Source organism: Lynx rufus, unplaced genomic scaffold, assembly GCF_022079265.1.
Source record: "Lynx rufus isolate CCGP_SWC_20201006 ecotype Redwood Valley unplaced genomic scaffold, mLynRuf1.p SCAF_1, whole genome shotgun sequence".
NCBI lineage: Eukaryota > Metazoa > Chordata > Mammalia > Carnivora > Felidae > Lynx > Lynx rufus.
This window is the reverse complement of record NW_025814823.1, coordinates 190,447,719-190,460,552: the sequence shown is the minus strand read 5'-3', so window position 1 is coordinate 190,460,552 and position 12,834 is coordinate 190,447,719. Positions and strand designations below refer to the sequence as shown.

At 48.1% G+C, this 12,834-nt stretch overlaps 1 protein-coding gene across 1 annotated transcript in view; it reads right to left on the bottom strand.

The window, feature by feature from the left end:
* Nucleotides 1–2,280: 2,280 nt before the first annotated feature.
* Nucleotides 2,281–12,834, bottom strand: part of ADAM19 (ADAM metallopeptidase domain 19) — an 80,868-nt gene continuing 70,314 nt past the window's right edge. Inside the window, exons 17-23 of the mRNA XM_047091888.1 lie at nucleotides 12,227–12,304; nucleotides 11,983–12,091; nucleotides 10,778–10,922; nucleotides 9,876–9,960; nucleotides 9,331–9,555; nucleotides 6,682–6,834; nucleotides 2,281–5,914 (exon numbers count right to left, since the gene is read on the bottom strand). Coding sequence (XP_046947844.1) covers nucleotides 5,861–5,914; nucleotides 6,682–6,834; nucleotides 9,331–9,555; nucleotides 9,876–9,960; nucleotides 10,778–10,922; nucleotides 11,983–12,091; nucleotides 12,227–12,304 — 849 coding nt within the window. The 3' untranslated portion in view covers nucleotides 2,281–5,860. The remainder of the gene's footprint in view (nucleotides 5,915–6,681; nucleotides 6,835–9,330; nucleotides 9,556–9,875; nucleotides 9,961–10,777; nucleotides 10,923–11,982; nucleotides 12,092–12,226; nucleotides 12,305–12,834) is intronic.

Here is a 12,834-nt window from a genome sequence, read left to right as displayed (position 1 = left end):
CCTGCGTTGATGTCCCATGCCCTAAGCACAGCCAAGCCCGGCCCAGACTCTTGCTGGCCTTGAAGATCTAAAGGCTCGGCTGACCAATACACTAGCTTCCTGCACCTCCAGCCTCAAATCTCCAGTTTTCAATGAATGTGGATTTCTGTCTGTAACTAAAATCAGTGCATGTTGGATCTTGAGAGAGGCAGTAATCTAAGGACCCTAAGAGCGTGGTTTACAGGGTCAAGAAAAAAGACCTCTGGGTATGTTTACTTGATACTTGTGTCTTGGCCTTCATCGGACACAGAACAATTAAATTGGTTTGTCTAATGCTGGGGGGCTGGTCTCTGATCTCTGGAGGGTTGTGACTGCCAAGTAAGTCCCTACAGTAACTTTCACAGGCACACTCTCACTACAGTGGGAAAGGCTGTTTGGGGAATAGTCGGTTGAAAATATTCATCCCTTGTTAATACCTGAGCCCATACTGGGAGCCAGGCATAGTATGAACAGCTTTATGTGGATTCTTTAAGTCCTCACAAATCCCCCAGGTAGATTTTTTTTTTTTTAACTTTTAATGTTTATTTATTTTTGAGAGAGAGAGAGAGAGAGAGAGAGCATGAACAAAGAGGGGCAGAGAGAGAGGAGGAGACCCAGAATCTGAAGCACACTCCAGGCCCTGCGCTGTTAGCATGGAGCCCTATGTGGGGCTCGAACCCACAAACCGTGAGATCATGACCTGAGCCGAAGTCAGACGCTTTGCTGACTGAGCCACCCAGGCGCCCCAAGGTAGATATATTTTTAAGCCCCATTTTTGAGGAAAGTGTCTCAGGGAGGTTATGTAATCGCCCAAGGCCACACAGCCAGGAAGAGTCCAAGTTGATATCTGGCTCTGGGTCTATAGTCTTACCCACCAGGCAATGCGTCTCTCCGAAGCACTAAACTAAGTCTGGCACTACTTTGCTCATTCCTTTTCCTGTGATCCATGCTGTTTCCCCTGTCTGGGTATAAGCCTCATGGGAGCTGGTCTTTATTTGCTGCTTGTTTTCAATGCCGAACACATAGTTGGCACTCATAAAAACCATCTGTTGAATAAAGGAACAATACTGTTCCTTTGCCCAAACTGTCTTGGGAGCCAACTCTCAATCCAGAGCAGATATAAATAAAACCCTGGCATGTTCAGCAGGGCAACTCAAAAACTGATGTAGTCAGCAGTCTCTGAGCACTTAGCCCAGGCTAGGCACAGGTGGGTGCTTTCACACGGAGCACTTCGCGTATGATCACACTTTTGAGGTATGTATTACTCCCGTCATGTAGCAAAAAAAGGCCCCGGGTTCTGGAATTTATCCATTTCCACACATCTAGTAAGCAGCAGAGCTGGGATTTGAACCAGGTCTGTCCAACCAGGCTTTGCGTATTGCATTGCTGATCAATCTATGACTATCAACCCAGAGATCGGCTGGCAGAGTAGACATAGTGGGTAGTTTAGATGATAGATGTTAAACAGGCAGGGGTGTTTGGGTGGGGGCTGATTTCATGAGGAAGCATTTTAGTAGTCAAAGCATTTGATATCCTCAGGCAGTCTCAAAATCCTGAGAAGTTAGAAAAATATCAGATACCAAAGACCTCCCAGGGCTTTTGTGAAGATTAAATGAGGTAACTTACAGAAAGACAGTAACATACAATGCCTAGCATAATTTAAGTACTTGGTAAATGTTACCTCCTAGCATGGTTATTATGATTCTCTCTTAGAGAACCTCAAAACCAAGGCAGGGATCAAATGAGAGAATAAGGGTGGGATCTTTCTGCAGACTCAGGGGCACTAATGGATGGCAGTTGTTATCACATAGGGCTCTGGAATCAGAAAGCATACTCAACCCTAGCCTTGGCTCTGCACTTGCCCACCCAGCCCAACAGACCTTGAGCAAGACTCTCCCCATTTGGAAGTGCGTGTTACCTGGCAATAAGATGAGGAGGCTGACCAAGGGTCCTCGCTGTCTCCAAGCACAATAGTGTAGCCTGAGGAGAAACACAGCAGACAATCCCAGGATCATTCTTTCGTGCCTCTAGTGACCCCAAACCTAATTAAACTAGACTAGCCTGTGTCCAGGTACAAAGGTAAGCAGCCCTTCTCAACTGGTCATGGGAAAACCCTTTGCTGTGGCTTTGGGTCTTTCATTGTGGCCTCACAGATGGACTGGTGGTCTCTGTGGGAACTCTTCTGAGGAGTCCTCATGAGATGGACCCTATCCAGGCTGAGCAGTGGGAGATTAACACCAACAAAAAAGAACTGCCAAAGCAGACATTTCGAATGACAATTTATTTTAATTAAATACAAACAAGGGGGGGAAAAGGCACCATGGCCCATTCAAGTATTTTGCATAGATGTACAAATATTGTAAACAATTAATAGGTGGACAAGAGAGAAGAGGATCTGTTTTCCGTGAACAATCTCCAAATAAAAAGAAAATTCACATGCCCTAGATCCCAGACACAGACGTACACACAGCGGATGGTGTGAGAGGATGAGCAGAAGGGTGGCTCTGGGGACACTGGCTTGGATTCTGCAGAACCCCTCTTAGCAAGCTTCCCTAGGGATGGGGCACCTTTCCAGTTGGCGTTCCCTTGGCTTTCTTGGGTGGCCAGCAGAGCTGTCATATACACATTTAACACAATCCTGACTTTAGAGCTGGTCCCCCATTTAAAATACACAAGTCTTCCATACCCTTTGCCAAAAAAGAACAAATTTGGACATAGGTAAGGGGAGGTTTTATTCAAAAGGATTATGGCAAGAGACAGCAAGGAGCTACTGCAGTATGGAGAAGGGGCTCTCACAATACTATAGGATCTGCAGGCATCTCAGAGCTGGGGCAGAAAAGGGCTTTTACAGGGAGAAGTAAACAACGCTAAAAACAACCGACAGCATGTCGGTTCCTGGGTAAAACTCCCACTGAGACAGGCGGATGGAGATGCTAGCTCCCTTGCGATCCCTTGAGGTTTACTTTTCAGAGATGGCTCCCAGGTTCTTAAGAAAAACATTTACAGGGCTGTAAAACTGGCAGGTTAAGTTAGCTTTTAAAAAGATTTCCATACAGCTCCATCTGAACAAAGGACTGGTTAACTCCACCGGCTTTAGCTAGGCTTGTCTCCCCACCAGACTCTGAACTTGGGCCCACCCTTAGCCTGAGCCAACCTGCGGCCCTTCTGTAGCGGCCCCCCACAAGGAGGCTGAGTGCAAGGATGCTCCAACTGCAGTTCTTTCTAGTCACATCCACTCCATCCTATCAAATAAAAGGCCCCTTTATGAGCTTTGAGATACTTGCAGATCTTACAAGAGCTCACTTGAGCATTCCCCCCACTGCCAGCACCCTGCCCCGAAAGCAAGTTCCCTTTCCTTGTCTTGCAGTAATCCTTTCAAATAAAATCCCTTTTAACCTAAGGCCATATTTGTTTTTATTTGTCACCTCAAAGCAGCACAGGGGCACAGGAAGGAAAAGGGAGCACGCAGTGGTCAGTCTCACTCTTGGGCAGCCTGCTCAGCCTGCCAATACGGTGACTCCCAGTCCCTGGACACAGCCAGAAGTGAAACAGTAAATAGAACCGGCCACCAAAAGTCTCCATCAAATATAAAAAATTCAACCTTCTTCCAGTTCACAGTACAATTTTATGGGATAGAGGTGGTATTAAAATAACGGAAAACAAAAACAGAAAAAAAAGAAAACACAACCCAGGACTCTTTCTGGTATGGCTCCAGAGAGAGTGGATTTCAGGTTCAAAAGGCTCATGCAGCCACAATGGCTGTGGCATTTTCACTTCAGAGCCTTTGACCTCCTGGTATGTGGGAAAAAAGCTAGACATACCACAGGAACGTCTGTGAAGCATGCAGGTGGGCATAAGGGTGACTTTTTTTTTTTTTTTGCCAGGGTGTTTTCACCTTTACTTTTCTGGGACCCAACCTTGAGGCCTGGGGCATTTGGAGTAGCACAATTACATGGAAGGCTGTCCCCTGACCTAATCAGGCAGCAAGGAAGGTGGAAACTGGCTATGGGGATCAACCAGGGCCCTTGTCTGGGAGACAGACGCATGAATATCAGACTACCTGAGGGAAAGGAAACTCATTTTCCTGAGATCTTTCTAAATCTACCTCATGTGTGTCCCCAGGGGTACATTCCAAATCTCCCACTTGTCTAAAACCCGAGAACACATATCGAGCACCTGTTGTGTGCAGAGAACTGTAAGGGGGCCCTGGGTTGGTGGCTGGGGAGTAAAAGCTCAAGCTTCTTCCTTGTATTGAGGTTTTCAAGCGTGAACAACGGCTCACTGCAGGAGGTGGGGACAACACAGCACCCTTCTGGGGGTGGAGACCGCCACCAGAGAACATCTCCAGTGACAAGTCCAATTTAGCAGAGCACCACAAAGCCTTCCTTTCCTGCTCTGGGGAGGGCAGTAACCAATGCAGTGGCATTTTCCCAGCTGCTCCGAGTTCTTTCTATAAAAGTCAGATAAAGGCAGTAACCAGAAGAAAGAACATGAGGAAGTGGATGATAAAAAGCCTGGTGGCTCCAGCTCTGACTCTGTTCCATCAAGACTGCTGACTGCTACTTCTCTACAGATCTCTAGGGACAGGTCAGCTCTTTGCTCAGAGGGCAACAACCGTGACTCTAATCTGTAACCAGACCTAGGGATAGGCTGGGGTTCTGCCCCCTTTGCTGCCCTCCCTGAGGACCTTACTTAGATTTCCACCAGGGAGTAGAGGGTAAGACACCCTCACTCTGCTGAGGTCACAAAACCCAATGGGAAAAAAAAGCTTCGACCCCCACAGCCATGGCCTGAGTGTCTTCTGGTCAAGAGCCGTGAGAACCACATAGGAAATCCAGTGGCCAACCCTTGCAGCAGGACCCTCACTTGTAACTCACAAGCACCAGGTGTCTGGGAGGCTGGGACTGCTGAAGACCCACTCACCGCAGCACCACACCTTAGGTAGATCTGAGTGGGGAAGGAGAAATTTCTGAAGGGAGAAATCAAAAGCGCCGGGCACTTATTAAGACAAGGAAACAAAAGGCAACCAAGAATGATCCCGAGGTGAGAGCCACAACCTTTGGCATTGGCTCAGAGGAGGCCCAAGCCTGGTGCTCCCTCTGCTGTCTATACTGCCCACAAATAGTACCTGTTGGAGTCAGGGCGACCCGTGTGAATAAGGGGAGGTGGGGGTTTAGAGGGGTGGGAGGGGAGCAGACTTCACTTGCTCACATGTGGCCACAGAGCCAGGAGTGGTGGCCTCGACCAGGCCCTGGACAGGGCCACGGTAGAGGCTGGCCTGACCCCTCTCAATCTCAGAGCTAAAAGGGATGAGTAACTGCCCAGCCTCTGCCAAGCCTGGGACCTTCAAGACAGATAGAAGAAATGGAAAGCTCTCATGTATTCCCTCCACCACAGGATGTGGATGAATGGCTTCTCCAAGCCAAGTCGTGGGCTGAAGGGCTGAACAGGACTTTTCCCAGCTGGGCCTGTATGGTCATACAGCCCAGACCATCCCCACTGGCACCTCTGAGGTGACAGGCCAACCCAAGGGAGGTTGGAGGAGAAGCTTCCATTTGTCTTCATCTGTGTTCTCTCCTCCCTTCCCTGGGGCAGTATATTGCACAAAACAACATTTTGATGCCACTGGACAGTAGTCTCTCTGGGCCTCCCAGGAAGCCAAGGAGGCACTGAGTCAAGAAGGAGATTTTTGGAGATGCGGTGGTTCTGGGAGGAAGGAAAGAGGGGAGGAGGAGCTTGGAGGTGGCCAGACATGCTTTTTCCAGGTTCCATGGCCACGGATCCTTTGGGATGAGGTGGGGTTCAGAGTCCTCAAGGAAAGGCAGAAACCCCTTTAGAGGGGTTAGATCTTCGGGCCAATCATCCCCCCAGCCCTCTGTGATCTGTATTCAGGAAACTGTGGAAACAAAGAAAGGGGAGGGAGAGAGAGATCAGCTAAATGTTGACCAATGGGGTCAACGGGATCTGTCCTCTTGCTTTTGACAGGTCAGGAGGATAGACCGTCAGCTGGAATGGTTTCCCGTAGAAATGTGTCACCGTGCCTGTGCGTCCAGACTATCAACCCTCCAGTGAGAGGTGAGGTGGTGCCCCCAACCTGAGCTGCAGTTCAGTTTACACATTTCCCAGGCCTGGTGGGAACAGAGGGCAGTCGGCCAGCTTCCTCGCCTCCTCCCCTCTGCCCCAACTTCCAGGACTGGCAGCCTGAGAACATGTCAGCCCCAGGGGAGAGGGAAGAAGATGGGCCATTTGTAAATAGCCTTTCACTAGCCAGCAGTGTATATAAACTAACTGCCTTGACCTTCGCAGCAGCCTGATGGGGCAGACTACTGCTGCTTCTTATTGCCTCTTTCCAGAGAAGGAAGCTGAGACTCAAGAATGATTTGCTCAGGGCTATTCGGCTGGCCAGTTGCAGATCCAGGTTTGAAGGCACCACAGTTCAGACTCCTAAGCATCACCTTTCATATGAAAGAAAAAAAACTCTAACCCTAATTTAACGGATAGTCAGGCAGGCACCAGGAAACACTAAGGTTTGGTCCTTGGCTTTTGCTCTGGAAATTCATCCCTGCAAAAAGGAGCATGAATTGGTCTGTTTTCTCAACCACATTCTTGCCTCTTGGAGCCCTCTGACTCCAGCTTATACCTTGAGGGTTTCCACAGACTCACCTTTGGGACAGGTGCTGCCAGAGGCCGGGACTGAAGAGGGGTAGTGGCAGTGGGCCGCAGCATGGAGGCGCCACCTGGCCTGGGGAGGCTCTTACGGCCTGGCACAGGGTTAGCCGGCAGTGCCTTCTGCGGCGGCCGCGGCCTAGAAACATCCTGGGGAGAAAGTCACAAGTCTTACTCAAAGGCCGGAGGGGCCTGTTTGAAAGAAAATGCTCCCGATATATTACAGATCAAAATCAGTTGAGAAAAAAAGGATATACTTTATGGTCTTATTTTTTTTTAATTTTTTTAAATACTAAACCTTTCATTTTCTTAAACCAGTTTTGTAAAGTGGAAGTGTAATATACATACAAAAATGTGAATCATAAATATACAACTGGATGAATAATCACAAAGTGAGCACACTTTTATAATCCCTACCCGGGGCATGAAATAGAAGATTAACAGCCCCAGAAGCATCTACAGGCCCCTCCCAGGCACTGCACTCCCCTCCTGCCTAAAGGTAGCCCAAAGGGAATCCTTATAAAGGCAAAGTGGATCATGTCACCATGCCCCCACCACTGCCCCCTTCCCATGGAATGCAGAGCAAAGCCTTGACCAAAGCCTGTGGCACAGTCTGGCCCCTCCTGATTCTCTAGCCTCATCTAACTCCTCAGGCCCCAGAGCCATGACCTTGATGCTCCTTCCTTCTGCGGGACTCTCTGCCATCATAAAACCTCCTATCAGCAGGTCCTTGGACCAGGAAAACTCTCTCCTCTCTCAACCCTCACGGTCTGCCAACTCCTGCTCATCCTTCAGCTCTCACTTCAAATGTCACCTCCTCAGGGAAACTTTCCTAGATTTCTTAGAGTAGATCAACTCTTGCTGTAATTCCTTCTGAGCACCCTGGACCTCTCCTTTATAGCATTGATCACCACTGTAACTACACATGTCTGAGTCTCTTCCCTAGCAGAATATGGGCCCTGGGAGGCACGGATGGCATCTGTTTTGCCCACCAGGGCCTGGTATAGATTAGAAGCTCCTAAATATTTGTAGGGCATAGAGGAGGCTACAAAGTTTCACCACTACCTCTCGAAGGGTGGTCCCTAGAGACCTCCAGAGTGATTACCTAGCTAGGAATGGTGCAGCTGAGATCTGGACTGCGAATGCCCCCAAGACAAGATGATGTTCCCTTCAGCTCGGGGGATCCCAGGGCCTAAGCCAGGACCTGGCACACAGGGTGGTGAAGGGTTTGGAGTCAGACCCTGGTTTGAAGCCTGGCTCTTCCACTTACAAATTCATATGTTGCAGCCGTAAGCCCCAGGACCTCAGAATGTGACTATATTTGGAAACAGGAACTTTAAAGAGGCAATTAAGTTAAAATGAAGCTGTTAGTATGGGACCTAATCCAATCTGACTGGTGTCCTTGTGAGAAGAGGAAATTTGGACACAGAGACATTGGGGCCCAAAGGAAGGACCAATAGAGGGCATGGGAGAAGGGGGTCATCTGCAGACCAGAAACAACCAACCCTACAGACCCCCGATCTTGGGATTTCTAGCCTCCAGAACTGTGGGAAAATAACTTTCTGCTGTTTAAGCCCTTGCTCAGGGGGTCAGTGGGACTCAGGGTCTCTCCAGCTGATGAATGCACTTGCCGCCTCTGCTCATCATTTCTGACCTCTTGCTCTTCTCCCTTCTTCCCTCTCCTCTTGCTGCCTGTCCTTCCCCTCCCTTTCTGCATGGATATTTTCCATCCCACCCTTGACTCAGATGAGAAAAATGGGAGACAGGCAGATTCACATCATTGGCAACCCAAACCTGATGCTCTCAACTCTGCCGAACCGTGATCCTGCCCTGTGTCCCAGGGAACCTCCCAGAGCTGGTGCCAAACCCACGGATGGGGTCACCCGGGGTCCCAGTGAAGCCCAAGGAAAGCAGTCCCAGAAGGAAAATAAACAGGTCCTCTGCCCCACTTGAAGGGTCACACCAGAACACATAGGACAGCTCTGGAAGGTACCGTGCTGGGACACTGCCTGGGAAAGATTTGTGCCTATGCCGTGGGAACTCCTGCAAGACAGGCACAGACAGGCCAGGTGAACAGGCTGCTGGCAGGATGACTCACACCTTCCAGGGGCCTCTGTCCCTGAGTGCCCTCGAATTAGCATCCCTCAGTAAGACTTCCCGACTAGTGGAAAGCTCAATTTGGTGGAATAAGTACTGTGATGAGAGAGGTACAGGGGCACGAAACTCAGGCTTGGGGGTCAGAGAGGGCTTCTGGGGAGGGGGGAGTGACAAGTAGGAGGAGATCTGAGGATGAACAGGGCTGGCCATGCAAAAGGAGGAAAGAGTGTGCCAGTCAGAAGACAAAGCATTCTCAAAGGCCTAGAGGAGAGAAAAAGCACAGCAAACTGAAAGAAGTTCATTGAGGGCACTGGGTAGGTAGTGGCGTGTCAGAAAACAAGCCAACCAGGAAGGAAATCCTCTGCAGTTCAGGGGCTTCCTGGGGAGTAAACTTCCCCAAGGTCACCTCTCTCACCCTCTGTGTGCCCCTGCATTCACCAGGATGCAGGGGAAGTGGCCGCTCACGAGTCAGTGAGCTCCATCTTCACAGCCTCTGTCATTCCTTGCTGCCGGTGGCCTTGAAAACAGCATTGCTGAGAATCTGCTTACCTGGGAGAGGATGCAATTTGGTGCCGGGGGAACTGGCCGGCTGGGAGGAGGCCTCCTGGATGACTCTTTCCTCTCTACTTGGGACCCGGCCCCTGGGGAGCTCCTAGCAGCCCTGCTGAGGTGCGTTGGCAATGGTGCAGGTGGGGATCCACCATGAAGATAGTCTGGAGGGGGCCGAGGAGGAGGTTGGGAGGGCTTCCGTGGGGTTTCAGGGGTGTTGGTCACCTGTATGCATAAGACAAGGAATGTCTGAGAAACAGGAGCCCTCAAGATACTGAAAAAACTCAAGGAAGGGTGTCCCTGTGTGTCTCACTGAGAAGACCAGAGACCAAAGGAAGGACATGCTGACCTGCCAAATCTCCAGGTTCCCAGAGGTCAGGTACAATCTTTAAAGTCATTAGGGGATGTCGGAACCAACTGAATCTCTCTCAAGCCAAGTTTGGCTTTTTTACCAATCCCACAGGCCCACAGAGCCTTAGGAAAATCCAGCAGGGTACTGAGGGATAAAGGAAAAGCGGCAAAATTCAATGGTACAGAGTCCTTACCTTTCGCTTGCCCTGGGGAGTCTGCAACTTAAACGTTGGGTTAGCATGGCCAGTTCCACTGTTCTGAGACACCCTGAAGGGACAACTGGTAACAAGGAATGGGGGAGAAGGAAAAGGGGAAATGTTCGTCAAGGGTCACTGCCTGAGTTCCCTCTGGCTCAGAATGGTCCAGCAAGCAGCTAAATCTCCCCAAGTCTTCTCTGGAGAAGTGAAGACTCCCTACATATGGAGACACTGTGTGGCCAGTGGAGAACTCTCACGTAAAGAGTTGCCCCTTACAAAACAGAGTTTTCCTCATCACCTTCTCTTTACCCTTTTAAGAACTTGCTCCCTCAAGGAGACACAAGGATGTCACCAGCCATCAACCAATTCCCTTCAGGCATAGATCCAGAAAGACTTGGGATTTTAAATCCTTCCATGAAAAGTATAATTTAATAGGGGACTCAAAAAGTACACATCCCCAGGATCCAAAGGAATGAATCACTGGGAGGAAAAGAAAGCCTTTGTCTTGAGTCGATATCCAGCCCCCCCCCCCCACAGGGACTGACTTAGGTTAGTCCACCTGTATTGCCTCAGTTTCCTGCTCTTTAAAATGGAAATCAAATCAATTACAAAAAAGATGGCAAACAGATTTCATTTTACATTTCAACTTGAATTGGTTAGGGGCAGTCTGGTGAAAAGGATTCTGAAGTGACAACCAGTAGAGAATACTTAGAGTAAGATCAATTAGTAATGTTTGCCACATTGGTGAAGCAAGGCAGAAGGGAAGATGGCGGCATGTACTGCTCATTTGCCTTCCCTGACTTAGACCCACTATCACCAGTTGTTTTTACCCGGTTCTGCTTACAGAAAGCTTTATGGTCCATCAATGGACCCAAGTCCTTCATGGCACCCCATCATACCTGAACTGTTGCCTGAACTTGGAAGGGAGGGCTAGAGGCTTGAGCTGGCCCAGTTTGTTGTTCTGTTTACAGTAGTGGTACATCAGCATAAGGAATGCCAGCACAAATATGGCCGTGAACACTCCAGCTATCACAGGACCAGCACCTTCCAGAAAGAGAACCCGAATTAGAAATTTAGAAGCTATTTGGGCTGCAGCAGTGGAATTCAAACACTGTATTCCTGATTCTTCTTCAGATATTTTATTTGCACTTAATTTGTATTATTTATTTTAACTTAAGAAATATAATAAACACACACACATTATGTACCCCTAGGAAACTGCTAATATTAGCTTAAACAGCCAGGTCAACTTGCTTTGTGCAGACCTCATAGTGAAGCTTCTTCAGACACTTCTGTTTAATTTAAAAGTTCCTTTTGAGGCAAGGAGTTCAAGTTCTATTATTATTTACCACTAGCTTTTAGCCTGAATCATGGTTTTTCTGGACACAAAGCAACCAACCCCAAATGCTGAGAGGCTGAGACCAACCTAGGACTAAAAGTCTCATGGATAATCCACAATTTTATATTTGGTTTCATCAAAGCTGCCTCAATTGTCACAAATTACAAATTTAAATGTACAATGTGCATTTAAATGTAAAATTTAAATGTACAGACACACTACTTTTGTCTGTTTTATAAACTAGAGTTTCTTCTCTAAGAGATTTTGTTCACACAAAAGTACTTTGGTATTAAAAAAAAAAAAAAAAGCTTGGAAACCAAAGGGCTAGAATCTCTGTGGTTTACACTAAAAACTGTAGTACATTTTTCTGGTTGTCTGTTTCTCCATTTGAAGCTTGTTCATCCAGGGAATCTGAACCATTATAATGTGCCCCAGGTTCATGATTGTTTTTATGTGGCTGAGAAGGACAGGTTGTCACTCCACTATCCAAAACTAGATGAGATCATTCAATAACCTCTGATCTGTCTCAATCTCTCTTTCAACCAAGCAGTGTTGCCCTCCTCAGTAGAAATGATAGAGAAAGAGCAACTGACATGAGCCCCACAGCAGGCTGCCAGCCTCAGCCACTCTCCCACTTGGCCCTTCTTTTGTGTTCCTTCATCTACAAAATCAGGATAATGGAGCTGACTCATTCTTTCTCTACAACAGGCCACCCACCCAACCTCACAAAAATGGGCAGAGGCTCTGAGCAGGCCAGGCACTCACTCTCAGGGGGCATGGGCCCACTGTCGATGCTGCCCCCTTGGCCGGGGGTGTTGCAGAAGGGTGGGGCCCAGCCTCGGAAGCAGTGGCAGTTCTGGTTGTTGTTGCAAACCTGAAGCGAGGGAAGGGCACAGGTGTCAGCACCCTGGAGAGGTCCGGCCTCCCCTAGGGCCTGCCCCCCCCCCCCGCCCCGCCCCAGTGGACATCAGTGCAGGGGAACCCCGGAATCCCCCCGGGGCACACGCACCCCATGGCCATTGCACTTCTTCCCACAGCCTTCCGTTTCAAAGAAGGAGGTGTTCCTGCACTGCCCCTCGAAGCAAATCTGTATTGAGGAGGAAACCAAACTGTCAGTGCCATAGAAGGGACACTGGTTAGCAATCAGGAGATGGGGGTTTTACACTTAGGACATATGGGACTCGAAAATGCAACTCACGTCAGGTTATTTATTACACTGAAAAATTGAAAATGACCTAAAAACCAAGGACAGGATGATAGTTAACTAAATTCTGCTATTAATTTTGTGATGAGGGAGAGAATAATAAACATTATATTATTAAGACATTATATTTAATATAACAAATAGATGTTATTACATTCTATATTAATATGTTGGTTATATGTTAATTACTTAAGTGTATATTAATATGCATTAATTTTAATATTGTCCTTAAAAATAATGATGGTGACAGCAGTCTACTCTGTGCTATACCAAATAAATGCTTCACGTGTTTTTTCTAATTTCCTTCTCAGTTAACTGAGATAGGTGCCTTTATCTTCCCAAGGCTCCTGGACTAGAGTCTAGTCCATTTCTTAAGTCATATAATAATTCATGATGAGGACAAAAGTGATAAC